Raw genomic sequence first — 20,379 nt, 5'->3', positions numbered from 1 at the left:
ATGATTCATGAGATTCCCACAAAATAGAAATATCTAAACTAAATTTATCTAAATTATCTAAAATAAATAAATTGTTATTAATCTATTGCACAAACAGAAACTAATATAAAATATAAATGACTAACAGGTGCAAGTGTATGCAGAGTTTTGGTGCAAGTGTATGCAGAGTTTCATCTTTGTGCTCCAAATGTCCAGGTTATATGATCATAAGGCAATTTTTTTTTCACCTTTTAGCACTGGTGTCTGATTAAAGTTGTGGCAGTTGCAGATTTGCAAAAATATTTTTTTTTTGGTTGCTTTTTGTGGAGACGGTCTGTAAGGTGAATAGTTTATATCTGAGGTTTGCTGTCACAATGCTTCAGTAGTTTTGTGTTGTTTGGGCACAATCCTTTGTAGTGTTTGCTTGCTGTTGTTCACTTTTCACCCAGTTTTTCTTCACCGATGAAGCTTTATGTGCAAAGTCATAATTATAACTCATTTATTAACATTAATGTATTAATTAAACTAACAATGAGCAATATTATTTTTCAAGTTTAAAGTGTTATCAGTTTAAAAAAAAAAAAAAAAATTAAGTCAGCCATGACAAAATAATTTTCCAAAAGCATAAATGATCATCATAGATCTGACCCATTCCCTTTCCCCTTCTCTCCTTAGTCTGTGGCTTTGCAGTATTACAGAGAAACAGTGTCTCACCCTGACTTCAGCTCTGAAATCAAACCCATCACACCTGAGAGAACTGGACCTCAGTGGGAATAAAATAGAAAACACAGGAGTGAAGCACTTATGTGACGTACTGGAGGATTCACACTGTAAACTGGAGAGATTGAGGTGAGGAATATTTACATGCAAGAATCAAATTAAGATCGCTTTTTTTTTTTTTGCTTTTGTCCTTAAACATAAAAACAAACTTTTTTTTTCATTTTATTAAGCTGCTTTAACACCATCTTTATTATAAAATGCACTATAAAAGCAAAGGTCACTTGACTGGGTTTTACACAATCATTTTTTGATTGTGAATCATGTTGTATTTAAGACTTTTTATATCTAGCAAGAGCTAGAAGCTTGGTTAGTTGAAGTGGACAAATCAGGTCTACCTGGTAATTTCAAGGCTTAGATATATACAAACAGCATTCTACCAAAGATCCTCTTGCCCCTCTTAGTCTGCGAGGTTCTAATATCTGCAGTGGAGGGCTTTGAGATGACAATAAGCAGGTTCTTATGGATAAGGCTGGGACTACCCCAAAAACAACAACAACAAAAGAAATCATGCTGAAACTCCCCATCAGAAGACTAGGGGTTGTGGTTCATTTGCAGTACCACAAGTCACGTGACCAAAAATCTCCCATGCAGTGATTGAGGTCAGAACATGTTGCACAGTGGTTTTAAGGAATAACAGGCCTGCGTAGTAACAAGGCAAGGAGGACGTTACAGCACCAAAATGAGGTATGAGCATTGCTCAAGGAAGTGAGAGCCAGCAGGATGGTTGAAATGCAGCTGTAAGAAGCCTTGACAAGGTAAAATAAATGGTGGAGTGCATATTCACTAGGGCTGGGCTCTTCAAATGCGAGCCCCACTGAATGAAATTCCTAATCCAGGTTGCCTACAATGTTGCCTTTCAACTTATTCAACTCGGGCAAGGCAGAGTCACCAGCTTGCTCTCTGTGCCTGATGAGAGGGACTCTGGACCAAATCCTCAGCAGTTGTCATAGAGCACTGAGGAGTGGGAGTGTTATGGCTGACATCATGACGAAATCCAGAAGTCCATTGCAGGTACAATCTCCAGCAGAATCACTCACTCCTACCTCCAGTGAAGAAGACCATAACTTTTTTCAAGGCTGGGTAAAAGGTAACACCAGCTAAAGGATCACCTCCTTTGGCCTTCTGTCAACAGCACAGGACAGAGAGCTGAAAGTCGGCCTAGGAAAGCAACTGATGTTCTCAGACACTGTTGCCATAACACGGCTAAGGCCATACATGGTTCTGATCTCAAAAGCCTCCAAGCAGATCATCCTTTTAAAATTCATAGTTCCCTGGGAGGATTGTATTGAGGATACCAATGAGAGGAAGATAACCAAGTGTACCGAGCTGGTAGAAGAGTGTTGAAGCAACGGCTTGTCGCAAGGTACAAGCCACACTGCATGAAAAGGTGCATTTCCAGGAATGTTCTCATCACAAACCCATAAATAGAATGTTTTTGGCAGTTTCCATGTATGTGCTCTGGCGTTTTTGACTTCTGGACACTGACAGAAACAAGACTTTTGTGTGCGGCTGTTTTCCAGTCCACTCACTAACGCGATAAATCCACGTACATCCCTATGCATGAAAGTAAAATCTCCACAAAATCCAGGGTACAGGTACAAGCAGTTAAATCTCCATAAATGGACACTCTTGTGTCTGTAAATGTCTATAAATTACTTTACATTTTATATGTTTTAAATGCTACAGGCCTTCTACACAAAAATGTGTCATATGCGTCAAATCCACAAACACAGAAAGGCATCAACAAAACTCAGTTTAAATTTTTCAGCAAATGTGAGACTGCAAACATTTAAAGGGACTGCAAATATTATTAAACAAAACTCAAAAATATTTTAAATATTTTGCAAACACAGACACTTTAAACTCTGCAGACCCAGTACCGGGTCCAAAAATAGCATGCCGGACTTCCCCTTTCATTTGCACACCCTTCCTTATAAGGGATTTGCCCATATATGGGTTCATTTGAAAGCTTAGAGTGTTTTCTTTACAAAGAATACCATTAATTGGGGTTTTATGATACATAAAGTAGTCAAATTAAGCTAAGAAATATATTTCCCCCCCTACAAATTTCCGTCTAACGATTGCGAATAATTTTTCATAAGAATGTGTATTTAAAATATTTTTCACAAAACAGTCAAGTCATATATCACAAGAAAGCTCTCATTCTCAGGAATCTGATGATGTAGATCATTTTATTGTGTGACAATCACAGATCGAATGATCTTCAACAGAATCGCGATGTAACATTTCTCACCTCATTGCAAATTATTATTTATCCACTTCAGTCAGCCGCAAACAGCCACACATACCTATATACTCGATATAATCTTTTAGATTAGAATCTCTTCTTTCAAACAAGACCATTTTTACGTTTCTGCGTGCTTCCATTGCTGAGATATAAAGCGTTCTGTACAAGTGCGCAATAGAGGTCCAAAGCCCTGTGAGCGCTGACCAGACCTCTAACTCATATGATGCGCACTAAAGCCTTTCTTCTGCCATAGACATCTGATCTCTTTGTGAAGCGCTATTAGTCCTAATAGCTGTCACTCAAAAGCTGTCTGAACCAGTCAGAGGTGAGAATAGCCGCAACAGGGGGGTCACTTACTGCCCGGTCCTGTTTCCGTCCGGTGACGTCACTGAAGCGATGCACGAAGGGAACTGGAGTTTTTGGCTACTTCTAAACAAAGACCACGCGAGGGGGAAACTACACGCGGAAGAATCTCCGGATATACAATGAATAATATTCATAATACAAGTTATGGATGACCACCGTCGCCGTGGAGAGGTCAGGACGCGCATCTGGTAAGTGTATACGCATGATACTTGCTTTTATACATTTGATTCTTTATTTTGAAGCCTCGAAGCTCCGCTAAGCATAAGCTAATCTGTTTACTTTCATTATCGTACAGTATATGACCGCGTCTCATTGAATTTACAGTAAACCGTACAGTATTGCGCGGATGAACATAAATTAGTTTGTTGACGCTCCGAAGTTCTCGTACGAGCTTCGGGGACGGGGATTTAGCACTGGTTTTGGATCATAACAAACAGAAACGCTATAAATATCAAATATGATATATGCTTGAGACAGGCGAGGTCTCCCAATCTTTACACGATGCAGAATAGACATAAATGAAATGATATGAAGCTGGAGATTGTGGATTCTATTTAAGACTGTGACAGACCAGATATTTTAATAATTCTATGGAAGTCGCTATTGCGCAATACTCTCTTTCAAAGACTGTTCAGAAAACACACACACAAAAAAGAACATTGTATTGAGATGATTCATCATATGTGAAACAACATATATAATACTATTTGTCACAAACAGCAGCTTTTTATGTAACTTCTGAGTGTTTTCTGTAAAATAATATACAGATATCACATTATTCCATACTGCAAGTGTGCAAAAGATGACTTCATACTTATCTAGACTAAAATTTTATACAAAAATGGTATTATTCCTTCCTTCATTTGGAATAGAATAACTTTTGCATAGATTAGGATAGAAAGAAATTTCCTCTATAAGCTAACATGTGATAGAACAACATGAAATTGGTCTGAAGTTGCTAGGCCCTTCATTGCCTGAGCTATACTATTTCAAACTTCAGTTTACACAAAAAAAATAAAAAAGCGCCTTGTTTTTTTCCCTATTTATTATAACACAGACAGCATATATTGTCATTTTTATCAATTTCAACAGTGTTTTATGTAATTTCAAAGGGTTTCCTTTAAAATGATACCAAACTTTTGCATCTGACACGTTTCCATGTGAATAGGGAAGCATTCAAAATTAGGAAGGAAAATGAAAAACGGAAATCCCCAAAATAGCATTTGTGCTTGTAAATCACTAACCCTTATGCAGTGTTGGGGACGTTTTCATCAGAGGGAGAAAACAATACATCCTGCAGCTCACCAGAAACTAAGTTTTTTTTGTTTTGTTTTTTTGTTTTTGTTTTTTGCACAGGCCGGTCTAAAGGGTTAATGGTCCCACCTAATGATCAACTGTAAAAATGAAAAATTTTACCTCTTCCCAAAAGGGGAAACCACAAACAATCAAGTATGCATGACTATATGCTGTCATTGCTTTGCAATCAAAAAATGTTGTTATAATGGAAGTCAATGGGGCAAAAACAGCCATGAACAGTAAATGAGGGAGAAAAATAAATAAATCTAATGCTGCTCAAAAACTACCAAAGCATCAAAGTCAATGTTGTAATTAATCTTTGACATGCCCAAAACTGTGATAAAAGGTTAAAAAAATATCCAGTCCACAATCACTTTTTATATGGAAAACAAGTCATTTTGTGTGTCCCCCCAAAAAATCAATCACATAATCTATGAACTTGGCAATTAAAGAGTAAAAATCTTTTTTTTTTACATTTAGTAGTTTTGATCAGGACTGAGGTTTATTAATAGATTTATGCTAAATAAAATTGAAAAAAATATTTATCTGATACATTTTTACAGCAGTTTAATTTAGTGGATGTCTTCATCCCGATCATAACGAAAGGGTAGTGAATTTGAACAACACACAAGGGTTAAACTGATTAAAATCTATATCTTACACACCAACTTCAGGTCCTGCAGTCTCCACTAATGAGCTGATGAGTTAAATCAGGTGTGATAGATGAGGGAGACGTACCAAATGTGCAGGACAGAGGGTACTTCAGGACAGGTATGAGAATCACTATCCTACCAGAATATATAATCTTGTCAAAATAAGAGGGATCATAATGTATTCTATATTTATTTATTACTGTTTAGTATAACAGATATTTACATTTACTGATTTTATAAAACTGAAAACGTTTCATTTATAAAAATGTTCAAAAGTTTACACAAATTTGATTACCCACAGCTGTTTTTATGTTCAACTGCCTGCTGTTCTTCAGAAAAAGCATCCAAGTCCCACAAATTCTTTGGTTTTCCCTGATCATCCAGTTCAAGTAGTCCACACCCTGTGTCTCTTAATGGATTGGTGCTTTCTTAAGAATCAATAAATGTGTATACCTTTTGAAATAGTTGTGTAAGAGTCCCTAAATTGTGCGCACTGTAAAAAAAAATGGATCTGAAATCATACATTCATTGCTGGAAAGGCTTCAAATATGCAAAAGATGCTGGAAAACCTGAGAAAGTGCGGGATCTGGAGGATTTTTCTGAATAAAAACAGGCATTTAAACTGTTCAGGACAAAGGACTCATGAAACACTATCACAAAACAATCATGAACCACAATTTTTTTATTTTATTTAATAAGCTATAATTCTGACTAGCAGACTAAACATATTTTAAATTAAATAGCTTCATCAGGACAGTCCTAAATAATAATACATAAAAAACACTTATTATATAACTTTATTATTCTGCAATGTGATGTAAACTTGTGATGTAAACTTTTGACCACAACTGTATGTGTGAAACAGTGAGTACAACAGGCTAATTTTAGTGAAATATCAATACCCCATCATCCTATGCCATGTCTTTTCTATTTATCATGTGGAAACTGTCACCAGTTGTACAAATGAATGGTTGGATTTGGGAACAGTGGATCCTGTAAAAATATAATAAAACACACTTTCTCTAAGTACATTGTACAGTTTTCATTGTTTAAACACAAGTTACTGTAGAATGATGAATCATAACATGATGACACAAATGTAATGAAAACAGGCGACTGTTAGCTGAACAATACAATTCACGAGGTAACATACAATAAGTAGAATAAGCATATTTGGCCTGTTGATATAAAGACTTCCAGATTTAGCAACTGAATAAAATAGAAGATTACTTTAGTAATTGAATGGTATTTAAAAACTCTTTCCATGTTCAAGTTACCTGATTGATGACTGTTCTTTAAAGACCTGCAGTTTTCCAGAAGAATGGCAACATTTGCTATCTGACCTTAAAACATGATATATAAATGTATATTAAAACATATACTTTCAATCACATCATAATTAAACTAAATACATTGTAGATTTGTACACATTAAATTTAAAATAAAATTAAATGTATCCATTTAGCATACGCTTTTATACAAAGCGACTTACAGTGCATTCAGGCTATCAATTTTTTACCTATCATGTGTTCCCGGGGAATCAAACCCCCAACCTGACACTTGTAAACGCAATGCTCTACCACTTGAGCTACAGGAACACTAAAACTAGAACACTGACACAAACAAAAGAAGTAAAATTTACACTGCACTTTGAAAATAATGACATTTAGGTGAATCAGAAGTCAGCTGCAGTGTTTGGAGACTTTGAAATCAGATGAGCAGAATGTGTCTGCAGATTTGTCAGTGTGGAATATTTTTAACAACTAAAGCACACTAGCTAAACTAACATTAATTAATAAACATGTATAGTGTACTAAAAGCTAACTTTTTTTAATTTACGTAGCAGTTGATAAGTACTAGTTAACAGTTTACCCAGATATCCAGACTAATTTTACAACATAGACCCACTCAAATATATCCAGAGCAGCTGAAGCTGAATAAATGGCTCGAAACATTGTCATGCTAGAAATACAGATTTAAAAATATTACAACATCAAACAACATTTAATGTTATGTTCTTGTAAACATGTTTTTCAAAATGGTTTATATATTCACACTTACCTTCGTCTGAAGTAAATCTTTTTGAGATTACCGGACGCTGTATTTGGGCTGCCCTTCCGTGTAAGTGGTCCATGGGGCGTGGCCCGGCAAAGAAGCTCTCACTGTCACCCTCAGATCTCCCAGAGCGCCAGCCGGCGATCTCCTGTACGAGACAGAGAAACCGGGTCAGGTGGCGAAAGAGGAGTCTGCTGCACTCCCCTTGAGGAGTGAGAGACGCAATCGCAGTGATGCCTTGCTCATACACCCACAAAAGACGCATGAGTCATCGACGAGTGCTGCCTCAGCGTGTTGGATGCCCAGACATTGCAGACAACGCTCGTGACTGTCAACCGAGGACAGGAAACGATCATATCCAGAAGAACATGGACGAAACGGCATCTTGAAAAAGGTGTGAATCATCTATGATTTGCTCTTTAAGGAAAGAAAGCTCTATTTGCCGAAACACCCAGGGGAATCACTGCTGCAGGGACAGGAACAGTACCACGAGATGAAATGGCTTTGTAGCGAATAATGACATCGACTACTCTGCTCCGAAGCAAAAATCTGAATGAGTGGATGCACCTGTCGCCTATTTATACCCGTAGGCACAGGGAGTGGCTCCGGTATGTTAAATCCACTAGACAGTTATCATTGGCATTTTCTCTTAAACTCAGAGATGACTGGCCTTCTAAGTGAGACCCCATATGTCGTTTGACATAACTTGTAGTGACCGACAGATAGTGAACTAGTTCTATCCTACACAATTATTTACTAACGTAGGTTTTTTGTCCAATTCAGTGCATTATTTTTTGTTAAATACAAAAACATCACTGATAAATAAAACACACTTTAGTATCGATATTTTTAGTTAAAGTATCGATACTTATGGATACTATAAGATACGATATATAGATACTTTCAACTGATACGCATGATATTACTTTTCATTACATCTATTACCAAACTACAAACAACCCGAAATACAGCACTACCACGAATAGTGTGGATGTTATTTTATTAATCTCAATCAAATTTTGCGATTCTGTTCAAAATACTTGACTTAATTAAAACTAGCCTACAGATTTAAAATGACTGGACGATTAATTTTTAACCGATAAACACGACTTGCTCATCATGTTTGCTCGTGCTTGCTCCCTTAATTACAATATTAACCATGGTACAAATAAAAACAAAAAACATGATTATTGTACCCACCATGGTAACCATATATTAACCATGGTAATGGTTACAATAACCATAGCTTATTTTGGTAGCCTATTTGTAGTTAAATTGTTGTTATACAAATGGCAGTCAGTCTGCCAAAAAAACATAGAATTTACAATTTTACCATAATAAAAACATGGTTGATTTTCATGAGGGCTGGTGTACTGGAAATCTCTGAAAAGATCTAGTGTGTGAAATCAGAAATATCCTGTATCCTAAAATCTCTGTGCATCTATAGTGTATGGTCGTGTACTGGAAATTTTCAGACATGGGTCGTAAGTTTCACTGAAATTTCCCATGTCAGATTTATCCTGAAATTCCTGTTTTCACACAGTGCCAATTAAGGGAGGTTGCAGAGGGGTTTGTGCCCGAGTCTCTCTGCAGAGTTTATGACATGCTGGGCATCAGAAGGACCAGCAGATAATGGGGCATTAAGTCAGCCACAAAGGCAATGGAGATTTCTGCATGGTGGTTGTGGATCAGAAGACAGTCAACCCTACTTGGGTCATCTGGGCAAGAGTGTATGGTTGTTGAAAGACACGAAAACACCTGATGGTCCAAGGAAACATCATTGATGATGTGTTCTGGAGCAGTATGTTAAAGGAATATTTTACCATCAGAATGATGGCAGCAGCTCTGGTTATGGCTTTGTATAAGGTTTGCTTTTTTTAATGGGTGAAAAACTTTTTTGATCTTGATGCATGAGATCAGAGATCAGAACAAAAATCTACACCAAAGAAACAAGCATCAAATGTGTGATAAACGAAAAGTTTATTTGTTTTTCTGTTTTGAAGGTAAAATTACAAATAATTAATTTAAACAAATAAATAAACAAATTATCCAAAGTTTTTTTTTAAATGATTTAATTTATTTATTTTGTGACTTAAGTTTTCTTCTCCCTTTTTATGCTCTCTTTCTAATGCAGTTTAAGCTGCTGTTATATGACAGATGAAGGATGTTCTGCACTAACTTCAGCTCTGAAATCAAACCCTTCACACCTGAGAGAACTGAACCTTAGTGGCAACGAACTAGGAGACTCTGGAGTGAAAAGCCTCGGTGATCTACTGATGAACCCACAATTCAAACTGGAGAAACTACAGTAAGTATAATTTTAATGTACAGCAGTAACAGTGTGATTAACTGTTTAGTTTCTTAGTCACCATGAAAACAAAATTGAAAATTCTTATTTTTTTAATCAAATATTGCAGCGCTTGTTATAAATTATTATTTTATATAGAGATTGTTGGCCCTGGCCAGGCGGCTCACCTCACTCCTGTAGTTTGTCTCATCTTTGTTGCTAATAAGACCCACCACAGTCGTGTCATCTGCAAACTTAATAAAAAGGTTGGATATGTGTGATGCTGTGCAGTCATGGGCCAGCAGAGTGAAGAGGAAGGGGCTCAGCACACATCCTTGGGGGGGCCCAGTGTTCAGTGTGATGGTGCTGGATGTGTGGCTGCCGACCCGTACTGCCTGAGGTCTTCCAGTCAGAAAGTCCAACAGCCAGTTGCACAGCGAAGTGTTGAGCCCCAGCTGGATCAGTTTGTAAATAAGCTGTTGAGGGATGATTGTGTTGAATTCTGAACTTAAGTCAATGGACAGCATTCTGACATATGAGTCCTTTTTGTCCAGATCTGTGAGTGTTGAGTGGAGGGTAGTGGAGATGGCATCATCAGTCGAGCGGTTGGACCGATATGCAAACTGGAAGGGGTCCAAGGAGGAGGGGGGCAGACTTGATGTGGTGCATAACTAGCCATTCAAGGCACTTCATGAGGGCGGGAGTAAGTGCAACAGGACGGTAGTCATTGAAGCAGGATGGAGATGGCTTCTTCAGAACTGGAATGATGGTTGTAGTTTTGAATCATGTGGGAACAACAGCCTGACTCAGTGAGATGTTGAAAATGTCTGTGAAGACATCAGTGAGTTCTGCTGCACAGTTTTTCAGTACACGCCCAGGTGTGTTGTCAGGGCCCGGAGCTTTGCGTGCATTGATCCTGCTGAAGGATCTCATCTCCCTGTCAAGGGTCAGCGTCATCACCTGGTCACCGGGAGGAGGTGCAGTGGTGCTGTTTTGTTGCTCAAAGCGAGCACAGAAGGCGTTCAGCTCATTTAGCACAGAGATGTTGTTGTCACAGGTCCGTGTTGGGGGCTTGTAGTCTGTAATGGTCTGTATCCCCTGCCACAGGTTCCTAGTGTCTCTGCTGTCGCTGAATTGATGGGCTATCCTCCTGGAGTGCTGTCTCTTAGCCTCTCTAAAGCCGTGGGACAGGTTGGCCCTGGCTGTTCTCAGACCCACCTCATCTACAGCTTCAGAAGTCTGTAGACCTCCCCTGTCATCCACGGCTTCTGGTTGGCCCGGACAGTGATGGTTTTTGTGACCGTTACATCATCAATACACTTGTTGATGTAGGCAGTGACGGTCTCCGAGTACTCATGGTGGTCAGTGGTGTTATTGCATGTGACAGCCTGCTTAAACATGTCCCAGTCAGTTGTGTTGAAGCACTCTTGAAGAACCTCTGATGATCTTTCTGGCCACACGTGAATCTGTTTTTTAACTGGTTTGGCGACTTTAATGAGCAGTCTGTGAGCAGGCATTAGCATGACAGTGATGTGGCCTGAGGCTCCGAGGTGGGGGAGGGGGAGGGTTTGTAAGCTCCTCTCTGTGTGGTGTTAGCAAAGTCCAAAATGTTATTACCTCGTGTTGGAAAGTTAATGTGTTGGTGTATTTTTGGAAACACACTCTTTAAGTCAGCATGGTTGAAATCCCCAGCTATGATGAGAAAACCATCAGGGTGTGCTGTCTGCTGCTCACTGATGTGCTGGTACAGTTCATTTAGTGCGTCGTTCTTGTTGCTGATGATGTTGAACGGGGGAATGTACACCGAAATGAGCAGTATAGCAGTATATTCCCTCGGCAGATAGAACGGCTGGCACTTAATAATCATAAACTCCACCAGGGGTGAGCAGTGTTTGCTGATCACAACAGTATCGCGGCACCACGCGTTATTGATGTAAACACAAAGCCTGCCACCGCGGGTTTTTCCTCCTGCAACGAGAGCTCTGTCCGCTCGATAGCACGTCAGCTGGTCGAGCTGAATGGCGCCATCTGGAACGCTGTTGCTAAGTCATGTTTCCGTGAACACAAAAACACAACAGTCTCTTACAGTCCTCGTAGTTGAACATAGTAATCGAATGTAGTCCAGTTTATTGTCCAACGAGCGTGCGTTAGCCAGTAAGATGGTGGGGATAGATGGCTTGTGTGGGTTAGCCGTTAGCCTAGCCCGGATACCTCCGCGCTTCCCCCTCTTCTGCTTCCTCTCACACCGCTTGTGTCGCCTCTGCTGTGGGCGAGATGCAGTAGTGGGGGTCGGTGAAGGCCTCCGTAGCAGACCGAGATCCCGTAGCTGTCCCGCGTGCATGGAGTTTAACTGTTAAAATTCGGTTCTGCCGACATCGAGCAGAAACTCGCGACTGTATGCGCGCTTACAGACAGGTAGACACGATGATGACGTACAAAAACACTTCGACTCACAAGACATAAAACACGAAAACACCGTTCTGTCGGGACAGAGAGAAGCCGCTGCGTGTGGATGCGCTGCCATCTTGGAAAGCATCTCTGTACAGCAGTTGTGTATTTTTTTTATATATAATTGTACTTTATTGTATTTACTTATTATGAATTTTACTCACAGATTAACTTTCTCTTTTTTTATCACCAGTCTGTGTGAATGCAGTATTAAAGAGAAACAGTGTTTCATCTTGACTTCAGATATGAAATCAAACCCATCACACCTGAGAGAACTGGACCTCAGTAGAAATGAACTAAAAAACACAGGGGTGATTCACTTATGTGATGTACTGAAGGATTCATGCTGTAAACTGGAGAGATTGAGGTGAAGAATATTCACATGCAAAAAAAAAAAAAGTTTTATTTAAATGAAGTGTGATTTATTTTCTCATTTCTCTCAATGTAGGTTAAGATACTGTTATATGACAGATGAAGGTTGTTCTGCTGTGACTTTAGCTCTGAAATCAAACCCATCACACCTGAGAGAGCTGAACCTCAGTGGAAATGGACTAGGAGACTCTGGAGTGAAAAACCTCTGTGATCTACTGAAAAAACGACAATGCAAGCTGGAGAAACTAGAGTTAGTATCATTATACTGAACAATAGTTATGGTGTGGTTAAAAATAACTGTTTTAAGAAAACAGACTCATATCACATCATCTATAGATACACCTTCTTTCATTTCCTCATCTAAAGAAATACTGAAAATGTATATTAGCTAACTAGCTACTGATTGTTCAGTACGTGTGTCAGTATAAAGAACATTAAACTCTGATACTTCGTGGTTATAAAATTGTTTCATGGATGGAAATCTGACAAATTTGCTGTGAAAGAAGACAGGAATGACAGCTAAAAAAATGTAACATTATGCCTTTAACTCACACAAGCTTAATGTGGATCTGAATTATTGTATTTTCTTTTTCTTTCTTCAGTTTGAGTAAATGCAGTATTACATACGAGCAGGGTCTCATCCTGACTTCAGCTCTGAAATCAAACCCATCACACCTGAGAGAGCTGGACCTCAGTGAGAATCAAATAAAAAACACAGGAATGAGTCAATTATGTGATGTACTAAAGGATCCACACTGTAAACTGGAGAGATTGAGGTGAGGAAAAAAATCATAATTCTTAAAAGCAGATTTAAATCAGATTCATATCAGTTTTTTTTATTTATTTTTTTATTTTTGTTAATGATGTTTTGTTTCATGATTCTGTCTTTCTGTTTGCTTTTCTTAGCCTAAATTTCTGTGGCATTACAGATGTTTCTTCTTTAACTCAGTCTTTGACAAACACAAAAGCACTGCAGTTTCTAAAAGAGCTTGATCTGACAAACAATATGTTTGGAGACTCAGTTAAGCTGCTCATTGATGTGCTACGAGGCTCAAACTGTAAACTAAAGTGAGTAAATATCTCTTTGTGGTATTAAAGAGAGCTTAATATATATTAATATATTTAAAACATGGGGCATCTTTCAAAAATATGCCAAAATAAATTTGTATTAATCTTTATTGGAAGACTTCGTGTCAGAACAAATATGACATTCAAAACTTAAATTTTTGTTATAATTTTTTACATTGTACAAGAAATATTATTCACATTATTTAACATTATTTACGAAGACCAATAAAAGCAATGTTTAAACTAGAGAACAAACCACTTTAATGAAAGTTCTGCTCAAAGGTTTTCATTTTAATTACGAATATCATTTGTATCTGCTTTATTCTCATCAATCACATAAACAACAAACTCATCAGCGTGTGTTTCTCTTTACAGTGACTCGGGTTCTTCTGCGGTCATAATAACATTTGAACATACATTGTTTTAAATGGATTATATTGTGTTTAACTGACTTTAAGAATCTTAATTTAATGTGACACTTCATTTTACTTTTTAAATTGAAATATATGTAGTATTTAATTTGCAATCCTTTACAGCCTTTACAGATTATTTTCTCTTCTGATTTTCCCTTACAGACAGGACTGTGAACAGTTTTTGTTTAGAGCTGCCACAAAGCACACTGGTATGCAATTTACATCCTGTTCTAAATCTTAGAATCCTGTGAAAAGGAGCTTCATTATCAGGTGAGGATCTTCAGAAGAGCCTCATTATAGGATGAGCATAAATTAATTTGTGATGATGTGACGTCTGTACCCAGAATCTATTATGTTCATTAAATATTTGTGTACTCTTTTCTTAAATATCAGCACAAAAGAGAAAAATGAAATCAATATTTTTAGCAGTTTTAAAGCTTAAACTTGTAGCACTGTGTCATTCATATATATATATATATATATATATATATATATATATATATATATAATTTTTTTTTTTTTTATTCTTATATGCACACATTTGCAAAATACTGCAGCTATTAGTTATTTTAATGAAGGAAATACACACATGCACTTTAAAATGAATAATGCTAAATTCTTAGGAACATCCATGTGCAGGAATGATATTTGATATTGGTTATTGTTGGTTGTTTTATTCACAGGTGGAGCAGTGAAGTGAAGAGTCAATCATCAGAACAGAGCGGATTCTAATTATCAAATATATGACAATTGTATTGAAACAATTTGTCAGACATTTACAATATCCAGCATTTTAGAGAATAGTCCAAAATCCAGGGAAAATAATAAAAGACGAAAAAAAAAAAAAAAATTGAAAGAGAAAATGGTACTCGCTGGATTTGATCTCCATCCTGGAAAACATTTCTAAATATTCATTATTAATATTCATTAAATGTTCATACACAGCCTGAGTAGAAAGGGTTTGTTCAGTTTGAACTATTTTTTCTATTTTGTATTTTTGGATAAGAATAATAATCACTTCATCTGTACTTAGTGTCTTTCATTCCAACATAAGAAAACATTTCTGGACTCTGCATCTGAAAAAGCAATTACAGTATGTGTATTTACAGTTTATGTGTCTCAGAGGGGACATGGATGCATTTAACCTGCAGTCACAGATGGATAAATAATGTTTTGTTTTTAATATAGAAATATATTTGAAATAGTTTAACTGATTAATTCAACGGATTCATTCAAACGGCTGATTCATTCAATAATTAAACACTATCCATTGCTTAGAGATCCAAAGCAGTGCTGTGATCTTTGTTTACAATTATTTTTGTTAGCAAAATTGAGAAAAAGCAAGCAATATTATGTCTAAAATGTAAGTCACTTATTGCTTTACTGAACTTGTGTAAAATTATGAAATGTGTTCATGCTGATATTTGCAGAAAATGTTTACTCTTTGTGTGATATAGATTAAGTTAAATATATTAAATTAAATAAACATAAAAAGCATGCAGAAGCTTTTTTGCCATCTACGATTTAGAATGTCTGTGATTTTGAGTTTTAATTGACTAATAAATCATGTGCATGCACTATGTGTGATTTGGTGAAATACCTGATAATGTCAGATTGCACATCATTACAACAAAACGTACCATATTATTGCAGACAATGCTGTATCGCACACCCCAGAGTTGACTTTAGTGGGAAATTAACTATAGTAAGTACTGTAACAGTACTTATTACTTCGCAGTCGTGGAAAGAGTACTGAAAATTAGTACTTAAGTACAAGTAATGTTACATTGATAAAAATAAATACTCAATTACTAGTAAAAGTACTGCTGTCAAAACAGTGCTTAAGTAAAAGTAAAAAGTACTCCCCTCAAAAACGTTTTACTTTTTAGCTGGCGATATTAAGTAACAAAAAATATTTATATCAAAGATCTATGTGCATGGATAATAGCAACTTTGAACAAAACCCACTTTTATCTTATTGACAAAGTATGATAATTAGTGGTCATGATACAGGAATTTCTAACTTCAATACCTTGGCTTGATAAGAGTGGTTAAGGGGGTCCTATTATGCTCTTTTACAATGTCTTGAATTTGTTTTGGGGGTGTACTAGAACACGCTCTCATGCTTGGTGGCTCAAAAAACATTATTTACATTATTACAATATCTCTCTATCCAGCTTGACACAAATGTCTCAGTTAGTTCTGGTCTTGATGAAGACCTGCCTTCCGAAAAACAAAATGTGTTGTGATTGGTGAACAACTCAGACGGTGTTTCAGTACTGCCCGCCCCTTGCAAAAGCAGCAAGTTCCCTCTGATAAGGATGGCATCAATATTGCCATATAAATTTGATATTGTTTTCTCCCAAGCCATCAAACTGACTTCATCAGAGCAAGAACGCCATTCCAGAGCCGGAAGCGACGGCAGACTTTTTTGTTCCCAGTGTATTGACTTGCATGGTTCAAGTATTTGCTACAAGACTAGTACTGTGCACTAAAAAAAGAAAGTAGGGTTGTTTTTGATTTCACGATGTACAATCATTTTCTATACTTTTGGCAAAACTACTACATACTGTATACTGCCATATACCTGTAGATATATTTTTTGTCCATCCATTTTTTCAAGGCACTCATTTTTTCAAGCTTTGAAATTGGTTTAATCAGAGTCTTCTAAAAAGACACATTCACTTTATATGATGAATAGATTTTACATAGGCTTTAATTTACACATATAAATATTATGCCCCCAATTACCATTACAAAAATCTCAATCTTACGCATTTGCTCATTCTGTGTATTTGTGTCGTTAAAATGGGGGAAAACCGTGGGCATACTCCGTAATGAACTGTGATTTAAAAGTAACAAAGTAGATTATTTTGCTTATTATTTTACTTAAGTACAAGTAAAAGTACAGCTTTAAAAATATATTTAAAAAAGTACAAGTACCCCAAAAAACTAATTTATTACAGTAACGTGAGTAGTTGTAATTTGTTACTTCCCACCACTGTTACTTTGTTACAATACACCACTAATGGTCATGTAGGATCATACTACTATGGCAAATGAGGACGTCAAAATGGCTGGTCATCGCTGTTAATCGTTACCAAAGTCTGCAAACACACAGGAGTCTAACGACAGGAAATCTTTTACCAGAGATTGGACTTTGCTTTGGAGTCACACCGCGAGACAAACAACAAGCCTACATGACAGATAGGCATACTTCTAAATATCTAACTTTAATGAACAATTCTGTAAGTATTTTTTATTTTATTTTTTTGAATAAAATAAGGATTTATTTCATGTTGTAAGTATGATTTAAATATGAAGTTGCAGGAGACCTTTTAGTCCTGAAGTATGAAAGGCTAATTCAAACGAATGTAACGTTAGCTGCCTGAAATTACTTAAATTTTCTGAAGTGCGTGGATTTTAAACATGACAATTAAGAAAGTCTTATTTAAAATAAATACTGAAGGTTTCCCCTATTTTCTCTATGACAGGTAACCGTTAGATAAAGCCTAGCATCGAGCATTCTATTTGTTTGTTTGTTAGTTGGTTAAAGAACATAACAAAAATCTGCTATCACTACGTAGAATATTTCAGTTCACATATGTAATATATGTGTGTGTGTGTGTGTGTGTGTCAGGGCAGGTCCAAGCATTTATAGGACCCTAAGCACAATTTTATTTGGGGGCCCCTCGGTGCTGCCAATACAGCTGATTGTCAATCCAAGATTATTCACACACTATAAATTTAAGAAACCAGTTATCAGTTTTTTTTGTTTGTTTGTTTGTTTTGTTTTAGCTTTCTTGCTTTCATCTCACAAATATCTGTCTGCCATGTTTTTACCCTTCTATATATTTTAAATAAGAAAGGAAAAACTAAATAAAAGCTATAAAAGCTGTTGTGCCTGCATGATGCGTTGCTATGGAAGTAATAAGATGATTTGTATAGATTATTTAATCATTTAGTATTGCGTTTTGTATTATCACCATTGTTCATTGACATGATTTCTTCATTTTTGTGAAATATTAAGTTGTCACTCCATGTACTCTAAGCATATGATCATAATTCATTGGTTGCTTTTACTTAATTAGTTATTTTAGGAGCATTTAACAATAATCAAATATATTAGAAATGTATTGTAAACATTAAGTCTGATCGAATATAAAAATCTATTATTAATAAGAATATATATTATTATATATTGTGGCACCTGTCAGACCACTTGGTTATTCTATATGGCAATATATTTGTTTGTAAACCACTTTAGTTTATAGTGTGTATACAAACCCATTCCAAAAAAGTTGAGACAAAAAAAAGGAATGGAATAATTTACGAATCTCATAAACTTTTTATTCACAATAGAATAAGGATAACATATCAAATGTTGAAATTGAGACATTTTGAAATGTCATTCCAAATATTGGCTCATTTTGGATTTCATGAGAGCTGCCCATTCCAAAAAAGTTGGGACTGGTAGCAATAAGAGGCTGGAAAAGTTAAATGTACATATAAAGAACAGCTGGAGGACCAATTTGCAACTTATTAGGTCAATGGGCATGACCTATATACCTATACCCATATACACATGATTGGGTATAAAAGAGCCTCTCAGAGTAGCAGTGTCTCTCAGAAGTCAAGATGGGCAGAGTATCACCAATTCCCCCAATGCTGCGGCGAAAAAAAGTGGAGTAATATCACAAAGGAGTTTCTCAGAGAAAAATTGCAAAGAGTTTAAAGTTGTCATCATCTACAGTGCAAAATATCATCCACAGATTCAGAGAATCGGAAACAATATCTGTACGTAAGGGGTCAAGGCCGGAAAACCATTCTGGATGCCCGTGATCTACGGGCCCTTAGACGTCACTGCATCACATACAGGAATAGTACTGAATAAATTACAACATGGGCTCAGGAATACTTCCAGAAAACACTGTCTGTCAATACAATCCACCGTGCCATTCGCTGTTGCCGGCTAAAACTATATAGGTCAAAAAAGAAGACATATCTAAACATGATCCAGAAGCGAAGGCATTTAAAATCGACTGTGGCAAAGTGGAAAAACTGTTCTGTGGTCAGACGAATCAAAATTTGATGCCATGTCATCCGGACTGAAGAGGTCAAGGACAACCCAAGTTGTTATCAGCGCTCAGTTCAGAAGCCTGCATCTCTGATGGTATGGGGTTTTATGAGTGCGTGTGGCATGGGCAGCTTAGACATCTGGAAAAGCACCATCAATGCTGAAAGGTATATCCTCAGTCCCTAGATGTTTGCAGACTGTAAACATGGCCTTGTCCCACATTTTGAGATGTGTTGATATCATGAAATTTAAAATCAACATATTTTTCCCTTAAAATGATACAGTTTAAACATTCTATATGTAATCTATGTTGTATTCTGAATAAAATATTAAACTTAGTAACTTCCACATCATTGCATTCTGTTTTTATTCACAATTTATACAGTGTCCCAACTTTTTTGGAATTTAGTCTGTAGTAGTTTATTTTTCTCTTTTCTTGTTTATATATTATACATTGCCATGTTATTGACCTTATCATATCCAGGTGATACTGATCAGCTGACTATTTTCACAAACCAGTGTTGATGCTTGCAATGAGAGTTTAGCTGCAGTATGTCAGAGGAACAAGGAAAAGACTTTCTGTCTGAGATAAGTCTCTCAAAGAAACAGAGGTGAGACTGAATCTTTTATTATTATTATTATTTGCAAATACTTTTAAACTAAACATGAAAACAGGGCTTTATGGAGAAGTCAAACTTAATAGTAAATAATTAACATACAGAGCTTCTACCACGACTGCAGATGTTTTAGGACTAGAGGATGAATTAATTTTATCAGTGCAATTTAACTGATTTTTAAACATTTAAAAGGTATCCTGTAGATGCTTAACATTAAAAATATGAAAAGCAAAATCATTGATCATTGACGTATTTGCAAAAGTACAAATTTATTCACCCCCTAACAGCTATATATTATATATATATATATATATATATATATATATATATATATATATATATATATATGTGTATGTATGTATGTATATATATATATAAGTTTGCTCTGGGTAATAGAACAGTAGTGTTATTGTAGCAAAAAAAGTGTTATAATTGTACACAAACTTTTTAAATGAAAGTGAATAAAAGTGGCTACATTTATGAAAATTGTTAGTCAGTCAGTGTTTGTCTTTTTCCCCCTTTGTCTCCTCTGTATCATTAGTGTGAGACCAGGCTCTCATGTGTCCAGCTCTGTGTCTGTGAGAAGTGATCGTTCAAAAGATGACATGCCTAACTTCAGTGAGAAAAAAACGTCACCTGCCAAAAGGTATTTCATGTGTTTTACAATATAGTATTAATCTACAGGGGTATGTGATAGAGCTGGACTGAAAAAAAAACTTG

General features: G+C 36.4%; 1 protein-coding gene across 1 annotated transcript; it reads left to right on the top strand.

The window, feature by feature from the left end:
• The first annotated feature begins 771 nt into the window (after window positions 1-771).
• On the top strand, window positions 772-14,691 carry LOC113040448 (ribonuclease inhibitor-like). The gene is made up of 8 exons (XM_026198797.1): window positions 772-828; window positions 9,512-9,685; window positions 12,306-12,479; window positions 12,561-12,734; window positions 13,087-13,260; window positions 13,391-13,552; window positions 14,128-14,174; window positions 14,649-14,691. The coding sequence occupies exons 2-8, from the start codon at window positions 9,528-9,530 to the stop codon at window positions 14,663-14,665; spliced, it is 906 nt and encodes a 301-aa protein (XP_026054582.1). The 5' UTR covers window positions 772-828; window positions 9,512-9,527; the 3' UTR covers window positions 14,666-14,691.
• Window positions 14,692-20,379: the final 5,688 nt, after the last annotated feature.

This window comes from Carassius auratus, chromosome 22 (genome assembly GCF_003368295.1).
Source record: "Carassius auratus strain Wakin chromosome 22, ASM336829v1, whole genome shotgun sequence".
Classification (NCBI taxonomy): domain Eukaryota; kingdom Metazoa; phylum Chordata; class Actinopteri; order Cypriniformes; family Cyprinidae; genus Carassius; species Carassius auratus.
Note: the sequence above shows the minus strand (reverse complement) of the source record. Positions and strands in the feature narration are given on the sequence as shown.